The 15,049-nt window shown below is 42.3% G+C and overlaps 1 protein-coding gene across 1 annotated transcript in view; it reads right to left on the bottom strand.

The window, feature by feature from the left end:
• Nucleotides 1-15,049, bottom strand: part of CFAP299 (cilia and flagella associated protein 299) — a 568,607-nt gene that overhangs the window by 69,709 nt on the left and 483,849 nt on the right. Inside the window, exon 4 of the mRNA XM_036337524.1 lies at nucleotides 357-499. Within this exon, the coding sequence (XP_036193417.1) occupies nucleotides 357-499 (143 nt within the window). The remainder of the gene's footprint in view (nucleotides 1-356; nucleotides 500-15,049) is intronic.

Genomic DNA, 15,049 nt, shown 5'->3' with positions numbered 1-15,049 from the left:
GATGGACCACTCCAGTGACTTCTAGACAAACCAAGTCCCAAGTGGTCAAGGGTCTTGTGAGGTTAGCAATTTTTAGGCTCCACTTATCATTTAAAAGGAATGTCACTGAGAATTTACTTATCTCATCTCTGAAGAGTTCTCTTTCTCAGGCTGTTAAAGGGGAAAAAATGCATCTATATTCATTTCCTATTTTAAAATTTATTTATTTATTTTTCATTCAAACCACTCTTACCATGTTTCTATTATGTACACATTAGTATTCTAGGTACAATGCAGAATATGAAATAAAAGTCATTTATCCCTGCCTCCGAGGAGCTTGTTTTCTTATTAAAGGTATGAGAAATGTGTATATTTACCTCAAATCTGTGGATCTTGGAAGAAGTCTTTTTTTCCCATTAAAGTAGACTTCAAAATCTTCAGCCTTAAGCCTGTGGGCATAGTCAATATATCCTGATATCTCTTGCCCATGAGAATTCTTGTCACGAATGAATATCACAGACTGGTAGTAGAGAAAAATAGAGAATGGAGAGAGTAAATTAATAAAAGTCATTTGAGTAAATGTATCCTATATAATAAAAGAGAAACATGTAAATGAACCATCCCTCTGCTATGCCCAAGCCACGTCCACCAGCCATGCCCACCAGCCAATCAGGAGTGATTATGCAAATTAACCCAACTAAGATGGCGGCAGCCACAGAGCTGGAGCGAGCAGGAGGCTTGGGTTACGTTCAAGGCTACAAAGTTTCAATTATAGAAGATAAATAAATCCCAGAAAAAAAAAAAAAAGAAGAGGCTGGGAGCTTGGGTTGCTGGGGGGCGTGGCGAGCCTGAAAACGGCCATCAGCCCCTCACCCAAGCTGGCCAGGTGCCCTAGTGGGACCCTCACTCTGATCCAGGACACCCTTCAGGGCAAACCAGCCCGCCCCCACCCATGCACCAGACCTCTATACTATATAATAAAAGGGTAATATGCAAATTGACCCTAACAACAGAATGACTAGGAATGACTGGTCACTATGACACACACTGACCACCAGAGGACAGACACTCAATGCAGGGGCTGCCCCCTGATGGTCAATGTGCTCCCAAGTGGGAGCTCTGCTCAGCCACAAGCCAGGATGATGGCTGCCAGCACAGCGGTGGTGGCGGGAGCCTCTCCCTTTTCCTCAGCAATGCTAAGGATGTCTGACTGCAGCTTAGGCCTGCTCCCCGCTGGAAAGTGGACATCACCTGAGGGCTCCCGAGATGCCAGAGGGATGTCTGACTGCCAGCTTAGGCCCAATCCCCCAGGGAGCGGGCCTATGCCAGCAGGTGGACATCCCCTGAGGGATCCCAGACTGTGAGAGGGCACAGACTGGCCTGAGGGACGCCCCCCCCCCAGTGCACAAATTTTTGTGCACCGGGCCTCTAGTATGATAATAAAAGTTATGGTTTTTGAGTGTTACATGAGCCAGATCCTATTCTAAGAGCTTTATATTTCACCCTTATAATAATCCTATGAGGTAGGTACTATTATTTTCTCCTGATGAATAAGAAATATATAACAAGTTAACTGAGTATGAAAAAATGTGCATTTATATACTTTTATATAACAATATAAATGATAATTTTTAGAGGCCTTATTCCTAAGTGCAGACTTTATTTTAAGTGTTTGAAATACATCATTTATTTACTTTCTCCTCAATCCTATTGTCTTCCCTTTGTCAACATTTTTAAATTAAGAAAAAACACCTGAGATTAAAATCCAGGCTCTTGCACTTATCCTTCTAATCTTTACATTCTGCTTTCATCTGAACTCCTATATATTTTCTTTTATAGAAATATAAATTGGGTCTCTTCTTTCATTACCATAAGAATTTAAAAATCTCTTTACAAATTAAAATGACTGTACAAAATTAATTCCATAGGCAAAAAATATATAGCAAGTACATATTTCTCATTCATATTATAGTTCTAGGAGAAAAAAATAATTGGAAAAGTTCTTAATGTACTTATTTCCAAATCTAGATCAAAGTGTGGAATTTCTGGCAAGTTCTCATTTGGGAGACCCTATAAACAAATCTTCCTTTCCTCTCCAACAATCACTGGATATTACTTGTTGTGTCTGTGTAGTCAATTATAGGAAGCACTAATATGGGTTTCCTTATATAGCAGAGCTTCAAAAAGGGCTAAGTTAGAAAACTTATTTTCCCCACTGACCTAAACAAATGTATTATTAACAATATCCTAATTGAAAAAAAAAAAAAACAAAAAACCAGAACAGAAACACAATTAGTTGTAATTTTGCTGATAAGCATCATCTTCCTGCATTCTCTGATAGTTTGGGTGCTGAGAATACTGTGCTGAGGAAGATGCTGAAACATGTTTGTGACTCAAGGGGGGGGAAGTGTTATGATGAATTAATGATATTTCTCAAAGATACAGCTGGAGGAACCAGCTTTCATTGTTATTCAATCTTATATAGGTTCAATCCTTAGTCCACCTCACTTCCCCCACATCACTCCAAGTTAAGTTAAATTTATATAGATTTCTGCATGCTTTCAGCCACTTGGCTTGTAGCTTTTACAGCACAAATTCTAAATAGATAGCAACTCAAAAAGACTTGAGACTCTTACACTGCTAAACCAATAGCTAGTATGGTTGTCCCTGCTTATATAAGGCCACAGGCTATAACTATCAAAAATTCATATGCAGTCCTAAAGGTGCTTGAAATCTTTATCCCATCAAGCCTTCTCCAGATCTTAGGTAAGTCATGCCAGGACATAGGGAGGTCAAATAAGTCCTCAACTTTTAAAATGGAACTCAACAGAAAAATAATAACAACCAACCAACAAACAAACAAAAATCTCCTCTATCCTTATCTGTCTCCCTTTTTAGATGAAAGATGAGTCAGCCTTATTTTTCTAGCAGATTGGCATACCAGATATTGAGACTGACCTTCCTGTTGAAAACAAATCAAATTCTGGATATAATCTAAAAAGCAATTTATAACATGCATTTATGCTCTGGCAAGAAAATAGGATTACTCATAATCCAAAAACTAAGTGAAAACAGGAACCCAGAGAAGAAAGTAGAGCCCTAAGATTGTCTTTGTCCTGTGCCATTATCTCAGACACAGGGCCTTTAAAGAGGTAATTAAGTTAAAATTAACCAATTCAAATAGGCCCTAATTCAATCAGACTTCATAAGAAGAGAAAATTTGAAAACACAAAGATATATTAGGGGTTTGTGTGCATAGGGGAAAGATGATGTGAGTACACAATGAGAAGGAGCTATCTGCTAGCCAAGGAGGGAAGCCTCAAAAGAAATGAAATCTGCTGGCACGTGGATATACTAGGATCTTGGACTTCTAGCCTTGAAAACTATGAGAAAATCCATTTCTGTTATTTATACCACCCAGTCTGTGATAATTTGTTATGGCAACTCTAGCAAACTAATACAGATAGTAATAAATTAAAACAGTTAAGCAATTATAATAAATGTAAATGGCCAAATGTTTAACTTAAAAGGCAAAGGTTATTACAGTGGACACAAAAAAGGATATAAAATATAAGGTTGAAAGTTAAATGATCAAAGAATATACATAATATATTTATATCTAAAAAAGAGCTGTATCAGTGTTTTAAATTAGATAAAATTGACTTTAAGGCAAAAAGCATTACTAGAGATAAGAGTCACCAGATAATAATAAAAGAGAAGTATAACAATTTCAAACTTGCATGAACCAAATATAACCTCAAAATATTTAGAGTAAGAATTGATAGGATATAAATATAAACAGAGACGTCATCGTCACTGTGGTAAATTTATCTTTCTCATTAAGCTTTATATCAAACAGAACAAAATACATAAATGCTATAGAATTAATATAGATAGTAAAGAATTAAAAACACAAAGTTGAATGCTCTGTTTTTACCTTATTTGAGTACCTAAACATCTTTACTTTTACAAAATATTATTTTTATTGATTTCAGAGAGGAAGAGAGAGGGAGAGAGAGATAGAATCATCATTGATGAGAGAGAATCATTGATCGACTGCCTCCTGCATACACCCTACTGGGGATTGATCTCACAACCTGGGCATATACTCTGACTGAGAATAAAACCATGACCTCCTGGTTCATAGGTCAATGAGCAACCACTGAGCTACCCTGGTGGTGCTTGTTTATTTTTTATTATATGAACTAGAGTCCTGGTGCATGAAATCCATGCACTGGGGGTGGGGGGTTCTCTTAGCCCAGCCTGCACCCTCTCCAATCTGGGACCCCTCAGGGATTGAGCCTAAACTGTCAGTTGGACATCCCTCTCACAATCCGGGACTGTTGGCTCTCAACCACTTGACTGCCTGCCTGCCTGATCACCCCTAACCACTCCCCTGCCAGCCCGGTTGGCCCCAACTGCCCTCCCCTGCCGGCCATTTTGTGTCCACATTGGGGTGGCCATCTTGTGCCTACATGGGGGCGGCCATTTTGTGTGAGGGCATGATGATCAATTTGCATATTACTTCTTTATTATATAGAATTGTCCAAGAATTAGAATGATGTTAACTAACACTTTTGATTCATTAATTTAATGTATTCATTTATAAAATGTATATTTTCTTCCAGAGTGAATACTAGTTACTATTACTAATGCTACTTGCTATCATTTATTAAGAAACCACTATCTTCTGAGCAAAACATTAGAACTTTTACATTCATTATCTTATTTAATTATTCCCAAAATTGTATAGTGATTAGATAGCATTATTATCCTCATTTTATAAATGTAGGAACTCCAAGCTTTGAGAGTGTGAGGAACCTCCCAAGGACATGCAGCTAAAGAGTGGGGTACCCACTTTCACACCCAATAAATATTACCTATTGCTTTAATTTTTTTTTTACCATTACTGATACTACTGTATTTGTACTATTGTATTGTATTGTAGAGTTCTATCAGTTCCTTAAAATAATGTGATCTTTAAAATATATATAACAGCTTGCCCAGCCAGCATGGCTCAGTGGTTAAGCATCGACCTAGAACTAGGAGGTCATGGTTTGATTCCTGGTCAGGTCACATGCCTGGGATTGGGGCTCAATCCCCAGTGGGGGGCATGCAGGAGGCAGTTGATCAATGATTCTCTCTCATCATTGATCTTTCTTTTCTTGCTCCCTCTCCATTCCTCTCTCTGAAATCAATCTATATATATATATAAAAGCCTAAGTGACCGTTACGACCAGTCCACCAAACAACCAGTCAACCAATCTCTATGACGTGCACTGACCACCAGGGGACAGATGCTCAATGCAGGAGCTGTCCCTTGGTGGTCAGTGAGCTCCCACAGCCAACCTCCTGCAGCCGGCTAACCTCCCCTCAGTCCCTTCTCACAGCCGGCCGGCCCTGATGGGCCTCAACTGGGACTGGGCGAGATGGCCCAGATTGACCACAATCTCTGGCCAGCCTGAGGGACCCCACCCTTGCACGAATTCGTGCACCAGGCCTCTAGTAAAAATATATTTAAAAGTATATTGAGGTATAGTTTATATAAGATAACATTTATGCAGTTTTAAGTGTGATTTTTAGTAGATTTACAGAGTTCTGCCACACAATCCAGTTTTAGATTATTTTCATCACCCCAGAGAAATCCCTTGTGCCCATTTCAGTCACCCCTGTTCCTTACCCTCAGCCCCCACCAACCACTAATCTACTTTTTGTCTCTATAGATTTGCCTTCTCTGGATTTTTCATATAAATGGAATCATACAATATATGATCTTTTACATTCTAATAACATTTTTATCACAGTTAATTTCCCAAAAGATACATGAAAACCATGCTTTATATTTTTAAAGGCTCTTTTAAATGATGATGTTATGTTTCCAAAATGCTCATTGTTTTTAGATAAGACCCATTAATCCCCTCTAGACAAGTCAAGATATAACCAATACAAGTATTTCCTTAAATCAAATGATACTCATTTGAAGCCATGAATATTAGCCTACATTTATTTGCAACCTAAGCAGAAAATACTACTATTTTTTTTTAAAGTAACAATAACAACAAACCCACAAGAGCAAGCTGTTGATAATATCAAGGAACAAGTGTTCCTGATATTGATGTAGGGGCTTTGATGCCAAGGATCATATGGAATCTGAGATTTTTACTGAAACAGTTTGTGACCTCAAGTGTGAGACCAGTGTCAGTTGAAAAGACTTATGGAATGCTTAGTAAGGTCTTCATTACTTCTCATGTGTTGGTAAAAGATGAATTAAAATACAATTTAGACCATTAATATATCATTTGGATCTTTGGCTGCTTGTCTTTTTCCCAGAAGTGGATTAAAATACAAAATCCATAAACTTGTTATGAGTTGAGTACATGTGTTGCCTGATTTTTCTTGCCAAACACTAACTAGGAGACATAAACCTGATACATCAAAATGGTGCTTTTTCAACAGTGAAGCCAAAATCATTTTTAAAAAATGCACACCAAGCAGCATGTTGCTGCACTAAAACTGAGACATCCATTTCACGGGGTGAGAGATGTCAAACAATGAGGTTCCTGTGCTGCCCTCTGAGACCATCAGCATGCACCCTGATGGAGACAAGTACAGCAAGAATATCTCCTGGAATTTTAAAACTCTGCAATGCTTTCATGAATCATTAATTTTGGGGAATCTTTATTTCATTTCAGAAGAGAAACAATTTTGCAAATGGAGACTAAGTTCTGACAATTGTCTTGTAACACTTTAAAATTTCTCTGAAATTTTGATTATAAGTCATAATCAGTATAAAATTCCCTGACAAAGTTATTTTCTTAAACTTTTTATGCTGTAATTATTTTAAAAGTCCATATCCTCTTATTCAATTGTGTTTAGACACATATTTTCACTATTCAACTAAATTCTCAGGGTTACATTTAAGACAGTTCTTTGTGCTTCCTGTTGGAGGCCTAACCTCAGAACCAGCCTTTTTACTTCACTTCCTGTTGGTTAAAGGAGGTCACAGACCAGCTTCGTTTCAAGGGGTGGGGAAAGCAACTTGATCATAGTTGCAGTTTTATTTTTTATTTATTTATTTTTAAAATATATTTTATTGATTTTTCACAGAGAGGAAGGGAGAGAGATAGAGAGTTAGAAACATCGATGAGAGAGGAACATCGATCAGCTGCCTCCTGCACATCTCCCACTGGGGATGTGCCCGCAACCCAGGTACATGCCCTTGACCGGAATCGAACCTGGGACCTTTCAGTCCGCAGGCCGATGCTCTATCCACTGAGCCAAACCGGTTTTGGCAGCACTTTTATTTTTATTTTACTCTTATTTTTCAATTATAATTCACATTTAATATACTATATAATAACAGCATAGTATGCAAATTGCCCCCTAGACTGGGAGTTTTCCAGGAGTTCGACCAGGGGGGCGGGGCCGACTGGAGGAAGGGAGGGAGGCCCTGGCCAGCAGCCGGCAGCAGCTAGGGACCCTACCAGTGCACAAGTCTTGTGTACTGGGCCTCTAGTTATCTTATATTAGTTTCAGGTGTACAGCATAGTGGTTAGACATTTTTTAAAAATATATTTTTAATTGATTTCAGAGAGGAAGGGAGGAGAGAGAAATAGAAACATCAATGATAAGAGAGAATCATTGATCAGCTGCATCCTGCATGCACCACAGTGGGGATCGAGCATACAACCTGGGCATGTGTCCTTGACTGTAATTGAACCTGGGACCCTTCAGTCCACAGGCCAACTCTCTATCCACTGAGCCAAACCAGCTAAGGCAAGACATTTTTATAATTTACAAAGTGATCCCCCAATAAGTTTAGTGCCCGCCTGGCACCATACAAAGTTACTACAATATTATTGACTATATATTTCTTATGCTATAATTTATATCCCATGACTATTTTGTAACTACCAATTTGTACTTCTAAATTCCTCCACCTTTTCACCCAGACACAACAAGCCCTTTCCTATCTGGCAAGAGCTCATTCTCTGTTTCTGTGAGTCTATTTCTGTTTTATTTATTTTGTTCTTTATAGATTCCACATATGTGACATAATATGGTATTTGTCTTTCTCCAAGTCTGACTTATTTCACTTATTGTATGGTAATGCCCTCTCTGTCCATACAGGTTGTCACAACTGGTAATATTTCATTCTTTTTTATGTCTGAATAATATTCCAATGTACATATGTACCACTACTTCTTTATCCAATTGACTAATGATGGAACTTGGGTTTCTTCCATATCTTAACTTTTGTAAATAATGCTGCAATTGATATAGGGGTGCATATATCTTTTCAAATTAGTGTTTTGATGTTGAGTTTTATGAGTTTCTAAAAATAAATTTTGGATATTAACTAACCCCTTATTGAATGTATCATTGGCAAATATTTTCTCTCAATCAGTAAGTTATCTTTTCATTTTGTTGGTTTCCTTTGCTATATAAAAATGTTTTAGTGTGCTATAGTCTCTTTTGTTTAGTTTTTCTTTTCTTTCCCTTGTCTGAGAAGATTATAAATCCATTTTCAATTATGCTGCTATACAGCAAATAGCATCACTATCAAAATGTAGATGTCTCTGTACTAACTTTGATATTTCTTTTATTTCACACATCCAATCAATCACAAAGTCCTGTTGATTTTACATTGAAAATCTATCTGAAACCATGCCTTTGCTTTCTATGCCCATCATCAACATCTTATTTCAAACCTCATTATTTATTTGTTGAGCTATCATAAGTACTTTCCCTGACACCGCTCATGCATTTGGCCATCTCCTAGAGTAGCGGTTCTCAACCTGTGTGTCGCGACCCCTTTGGGGGTTGAACGACCCTTTCACAGGGGTCGCCTAAGACCATTGGAAAACACATATATAATTACATGTTGTTTTTGTGATTAATCACTATGTTTAATTATGTTCAATTTGTAACAATGAAATTGGGGGTCAAAAGAACATGAGGAACTGTATTAAAGGGTTGCGGCATTAGGAAGGTTGAGAACCACTGTCCTAGAGTATCCCAAAATGTCCTGTCTAAAACAGAAACTGAATGTTTCTCCTCATTTTATTAGCTACTTGGAGTTCTGAAGTACAACGTCTTTAGTATTCCAGATTGTTCATAATCTGATGCCACCTACTACTCACGAGCCAATCTCACCTTTCCCTCTTAGGTAATCCCCTTTGTGCAAGATGTTAATGTTTAAGTTCATTACTATTTATCTTTATTCAATAATGCATTAATATGTTTTCTAAGACTCAAATACTATCTCAAAGCTTATCAAGAAATATTTTTGTCTTCTACACTCCCCCATAATAATGATACCTGCTCCTCAGAAGAACTTCATTTGATTCTTTTAGCTGTTTCTAAATAATATTAACAATAATATTTCTTAATTTTTAATTTTAAAAATTCCTTTAACTTTTCCTCCTTCCATCCCCCCAATTTTAGAGCCATTCAAATATTAGCCACAGCTGAGCCATAAAATTGGAGAGGTCAAAGTATTTATTCCCTAAGCTATCATTATATTTCCTTTCTCCAACAATGTTTTATTTTTCTAAGAGTTTAATTGCCTTGGGTTTCCACTCACCTCAGTTTTCTATGAACCTATCACTCACTGATCCACTCCAAAAATTCCAGTAGAATTATCACCATCATCTCAATGCATTCATGATCAGTTTTTATTTTTCATGGAGATGTACCCTTGGGAGATCACTGTCATCTTTTATTTGTACTTGATTCTTCCTAGGTTTCTGCCAGAATTAATTATCTTTTTTTAAAATTCTCTTCCCCATTATCATAGGAATTTCTTTTCCTTATCACCTGAACTCCCATAACAGTTTTAAAAATATTTCAATTTTAGCACTTATTACTTTATATTGTAGTATTTGAGGTCCTTGCAGAATGGAGACTATATCTTTATCTAACTTTGATATTTGCTCTCTGTCCTGGCCCTTGGTTCACAGCAGATGTGTAACCAACATGGTTTGGAATTGAGTTGAATCAACAAAGTCCAACAAGATAATATGCCAGAGTGCTATTTATTTAATTACTAGAAGCCTGGTGCATAGATTCAAGCACTGGATGGGTCCCTCGGCCTGGCCTGGGATTGGTCCAAAACTGGCTCTCCAACATCCCCCGAGGGGTCCTGGATTGCAAGAGGGCGGTTCTCAGGTGACACACCCCAGAATCGGGCTCCTTCCTCTCTGGGTCCAGGGTGCAGGTGAAGCAGATTTGGGACCGACAGTGCCCCAGCAGCAACCTAACCCAAGGCCAATTCAGTGAGGAATCGGGCTCGCTCCTCCCTCCTCTCTGGGTCTGGGGGGTGGGTGAAGCAGATTTGGGGCCAACAGTGCCCAGCAGCAACCTAACCCACAGACAATTCTGTGAGGAATCGGGCTCCCTCCTCTACTGGTCGGAGCATCTGTCCCCTGGTGGTCACTGTATGTTATAGCTACCAGGTGAAAGGTCAAATGGTCAGACGACAACTTAGGCTTTTATATATATACTAGAGGCCCGGTGCACAAAAATTTGAGCACCCAGGGTGGGGGGGAGAGGGTCCCTCAGCCCGGCCTGTGCCCTCTCGCAGTCTGGGACCCCTCGGGAGATAACGAACTGCTGGCTTAGGCCTGCTCCCGGGTGGCAGAGGGCAGGCCCAATCCCTAGGTGCAGCCCCTGGTTGGGCTCAGAGCAGGGCTGATTGGGGAGTTGGGATACCGCCCCCTGTCATGCACAGAGCAGGGCCGATCAGGGGGTTGGGGCGCTGCCACTCTCACACTCAGGACAGGGCCGATGGGGAGGTTATGGCTCTACCCCGTCACACACAGAGCAGGGCCCGTGTGGGGGGGGGGGGTTGGGGCGCCGCACACTGTCACACACAGAGCAAGGCTGATCAGGGGGTTGGGGCTCCGCACCCTGTCACACACAGAGCCACAGGGTGATCAGGGGGTTGGGGAGCTCCCCCCTATCAGGCACAGAGCAGGGCTGATCAGGGGGTTGGGGCACCTTCCCCTGTCATGAACAGAGCAGGGTGGATAGGGAGGATGTGGCCCCGCCCCCTGTCACACACAGAGCCGCAGGGTGATCAGGGGGTTTGGGCGCTGCCCCCTGTCACGCTGATCCCGGTGCCAGGAGGCATATTACCCTTTTTCTATATAGGGTAGAGGCCTGGTGCATGGGTGGGTCCCGGCTGGTTTTCCTTGAAGGGTGTCCTGGATCAGGGTGGGGGTCCCCACTGGGGTGCCTGGCCAGCCTGGGTGAGGGGATGATGGCTGTTTGAAGCTGGTAACACACCCTTCAGGGTGGGGGTCCCACTGGGGTGCCTGGCCAGTCTGGGTGAGGGGCTGAGGGCTGTTTTCAGGCTGGGGGTGACTGTAGCTCCCAACTGCTCCTTTTTTTCTTTTTTCTTTCTTTTTTTTTTTTATTATGGGCCAGCTTTAGCTTTGAGGCTCCAGCTTTTAGGCCTCCACTGCTGAAAGTAGGTTTCTAGCCTTTGCTTACAATGTTGCGATCCTGCTGGCTGAAGCCGGGTGGACTAAAGCAGGCTTCTGGGGTTTTGTTTAGCTTCTATATTTCTTACATAGTTGCTTAGAGTTGCAGCTCAGAGGCCTGCAGGGGCAGGCGGGGAACGTTGGAGTCCTCCGTCACTGAAGCAAGCAAGCCTCATGTTAGTTTCAAGCTGCCTGGCTGCCAGCCGCCATCTTGGCTGGCAGTTAATTTGCATATTGCCCTGATTAGCCAATGGGAAGGGTAGCGGTCGTACGCCAATTACTATGTTTGTCTTTTATTAGATAGAATACTAAAGGCCCAATGCACAATGATTCGTGCAAGAATAGGCCTTGCTTCTACTGGCTGCCGGCAACACCTTCACTCTGGCCAAAGCCGCCTTTCCGCCTTTCCATGCTGCCTAGAGGCCCAGAGCAACTGGGGCAGTGTGGAACGCCTGTGTTGTTGCCATGGTGATGACGCAAGTGCCCCACCATGTTGCTTGGCTCCTGCGCGCGTGTGTGCTGCCCACAGGCACACCATCTTTGTCGGGTTAATTTGCATACTCACTCCTGATTGGCTGTGGCTGTCATGAAGGGGTGGTCAATTTACATATTTGTCTATTATTAATGTACTAGAGGCCCGGGGCACAAAAATTTGTGCACTCGGGGGAGAGGGGCATCCCTCAGCTCAGCCTGTGCCCTCTCTTGGTCTGGGACCCCTCAGGGGATGACCACCTGCTGGCTTAGGCCCACTCCCCGGGGGATTGGGCCTAAGATGGCAATCAGACATCCCTCTGGCAGCCCAGTAGCCCTCAGGGATGTTCACTTGCCAGTGGGAAGCAGGCCTAAGCTGCAGTCAGACATCCTTAGCGCTGCTGAGGAGTCAGGAGAGGCTCCCACCACCACTGCTGTACTGGTAGCCATCAGCCTGGCTTGTGGCTGAGCAGAGCTCCTCCCATGTGAGAGCGCCCTGACCACCAGAGGGCAGCTCCTGCATTGAGCGTCTGCCCTCTGGTGGTCAGTTTGTGTCATAGTGACCAGTCATTCCCAGTCTTTCTGCTGTTAGGGTCAGTTTGCATATTACCCTTTTACTATATAGGATAGAGGCCTGGTGCACGGTTGGGGGAGGGCTGGTTTGCCCTGAATGGTGTCCCGGATCAGGGTGGGGGTCCCGCTTGGGTGCCTGGCCAGCCTGGATGAGGGGATGATGGCTGTTTGCAGCTGGTCACACCCCTTTCAGGGTGGGGTTCCCCACTGGGGTGCCTGGCCAGTCTGGGTGAGGGGCTGAGGGCCGTTTTCAGGCTGGTGGGTGACTGAAGCTCCCAACCTCTCCTTTTTTCTTTTTTTCTTTTTTATTCTGGGATTTATTTACCTTCTATGGCTGTCACTGGAACTGAGAGCCAGCTTTAGCTCTGAGGCTCGGATCCAGCTGTGAAACCTCGGATGCTGAAAGCAGGTATCTGGGTTTGTTTGGCTTCTATAATTGCAACATTGTTGCTTAGACTGCAGCTTAGACGGCAGCAGCAGGCGGGGAACCTTGGCTTCCTCCATCACTGGAGCAAGCAAGCCTCCTGTTTGCTTCAGCTGCCTGGCTGCCGGCTGCCATCTTGGTTGGCAGTTAATTTGCATATCGCCCAGATTAGCCAATGGGAAGCATGTCAGAGGTACGGTTAATTACCATGTTTGTCTATTATTAGATAGGATATATATTAGAGGCCCAATGCACAAAATTCGTGCATGGGGGGTGTCCCTCAGCCCAGCCTATACCCTCTCCAATCTAGGACCCCTCAGGGGATGTCCAACTGCTGGTTCTCAGAGCAGGATCAGGCCTAAACTGGCAGTCAGACATCCTTCTCATAATCTGGGACCGCTGGCTCCTACTGCTCGCCTGTCTGCCTGCCTGATTGCCCCTAACCACTCCCCTGACAGCCTGATTGATGCCTAACTGCTCCCCTGCTGGCTTGATCGCCCGCAACTTCCCTGCCTGCTCACCCGATCACCCACAATTGCCCTCCCCTGCTGGCCCGATTGCCCCCAACTGCCCTCCCCTGCTGGCCCGATCGTCCACAACTGCCCTCCCCTGCTGGCCTGATCACACACAGCTGCCCTGCCCTGTCGCGACCCACCTCCTTTGCTGGGACCTGCCTCCTCTATGCAAAGTGGCAGAGATGCTGAACCGGACTCCTCCGCACGGTGCAGAGCCACAGGACCCCCAGGTCGCACCGCACAGAGCAGCTGCCAGGCCCCGCCTCTGCTGTGCATGTGGCCATCTTGTGGCAGCCATCTTTGTAGCGGCTATCTTTGTGGTGGCCATCTTGTGGTGGCCATCTTTTGACAATGTCTGTGAGGGCACGAGGACTGCCTAGGCTTTTATATATATATATATTTCATAGAAAGTGTCACCATGCACCAGAAAAATAGTGCTAAGTGTGAACTTTTAATTAGTGTTTATTATGTGACAAGATTTCTTTCATTAAATCCTAACACCAGTTGAAGAAAGAAGAGGTACTAGGGCCTGGGCTCACATGGTTAGTGTGATATACTAAATAGACTTCAGAGACCATTGTGTCTGGGTGCTGTCCTAGGTGCTAGAGATATATTCAGTAAATCGAGACCCTGACCTTATGAAGCTCACAGTCAAGTGACAGATGACTTCCTCATCTGGAAATCTGGAATAAACTTCCTCTCCTTTACCATTTGAGCATTTTCTCTTATCCTTTAAAACTCATCTTTTTGGGTTTTGTAGACCAATCCCCCTCCCCCATGCAGTGTCCCCACAGAATCCATTTCTTAGCTCTTACCTAAACTAGCACACTGTATCTCATTGGTACTTCAACTGCTTTGTCCTCCAATTAGATTGTGAGCTGGGTGTGATCAGGAAAGCCATTTGTTTTTTGTTCCTCCACAGCCATACTTCATGCCCAGCATAGAGAAGATATGCAATAACCTTAATTAATTCAATGTATAAGTCGGTTCAGAAAAGAGAAAAATTTGTTCTACCTACTTCCCATATGTTAGGGCATGAGTCAGCTTACTTGATAGTAAGAAGTATAACAGTCACAATTTATTGACAATCTTTTTGGTGACAAGGGCTTTACTTATATTTCTGCTAAGTTGGGCATTTTTTTACTTCCATTTTTAAATTACATAGACAAATATTAAATATTCTGCCCATAGACCTACAGCTAGATAGTGGCCCACTTGCAGCTCTGACTGAAGGTTTATCAACTCAAGTCTTTGATCCCTACAGCACACCAGTATACATTCTAGCAAGTGTAGCATTGGCTATGCTAATATGTATGTATACAAATCCTTTAGTTGATCTCTTATAGGGCTACTTATTTAACCTATAGATAAAATATCAAGCTCCTTATTTTAGCTGTTGGAATAAATTTTTAAAACCCTCTAACGTAATTAGGGTAAAGCTGGAAGGAAGTAACTGCTTTCCCAGGGCCTTAAATAGATCTTTAAAATGTTTAGGTTTACAAACTTTGGTAAGGCTTAGGCAAGAAATAAATGTACCTCCTGCTTGCCCACTTCTATGGCACTAGTTTTCACTCACACAAAGGCAGCCTAATGGTCTCCCC

Source organism: Myotis myotis, unplaced genomic scaffold, assembly GCF_014108235.1.
Source record: "Myotis myotis isolate mMyoMyo1 unplaced genomic scaffold, mMyoMyo1.p scaffold_m19_p_1, whole genome shotgun sequence".
In the NCBI taxonomy this organism is placed as follows: Eukaryota; Metazoa; Chordata; class Mammalia; order Chiroptera; family Vespertilionidae; genus Myotis; species Myotis myotis.
The sequence above is the reverse complement of the archived record's forward strand: the minus strand, read 5'-3'. Positions and strand labels throughout refer to the sequence as shown.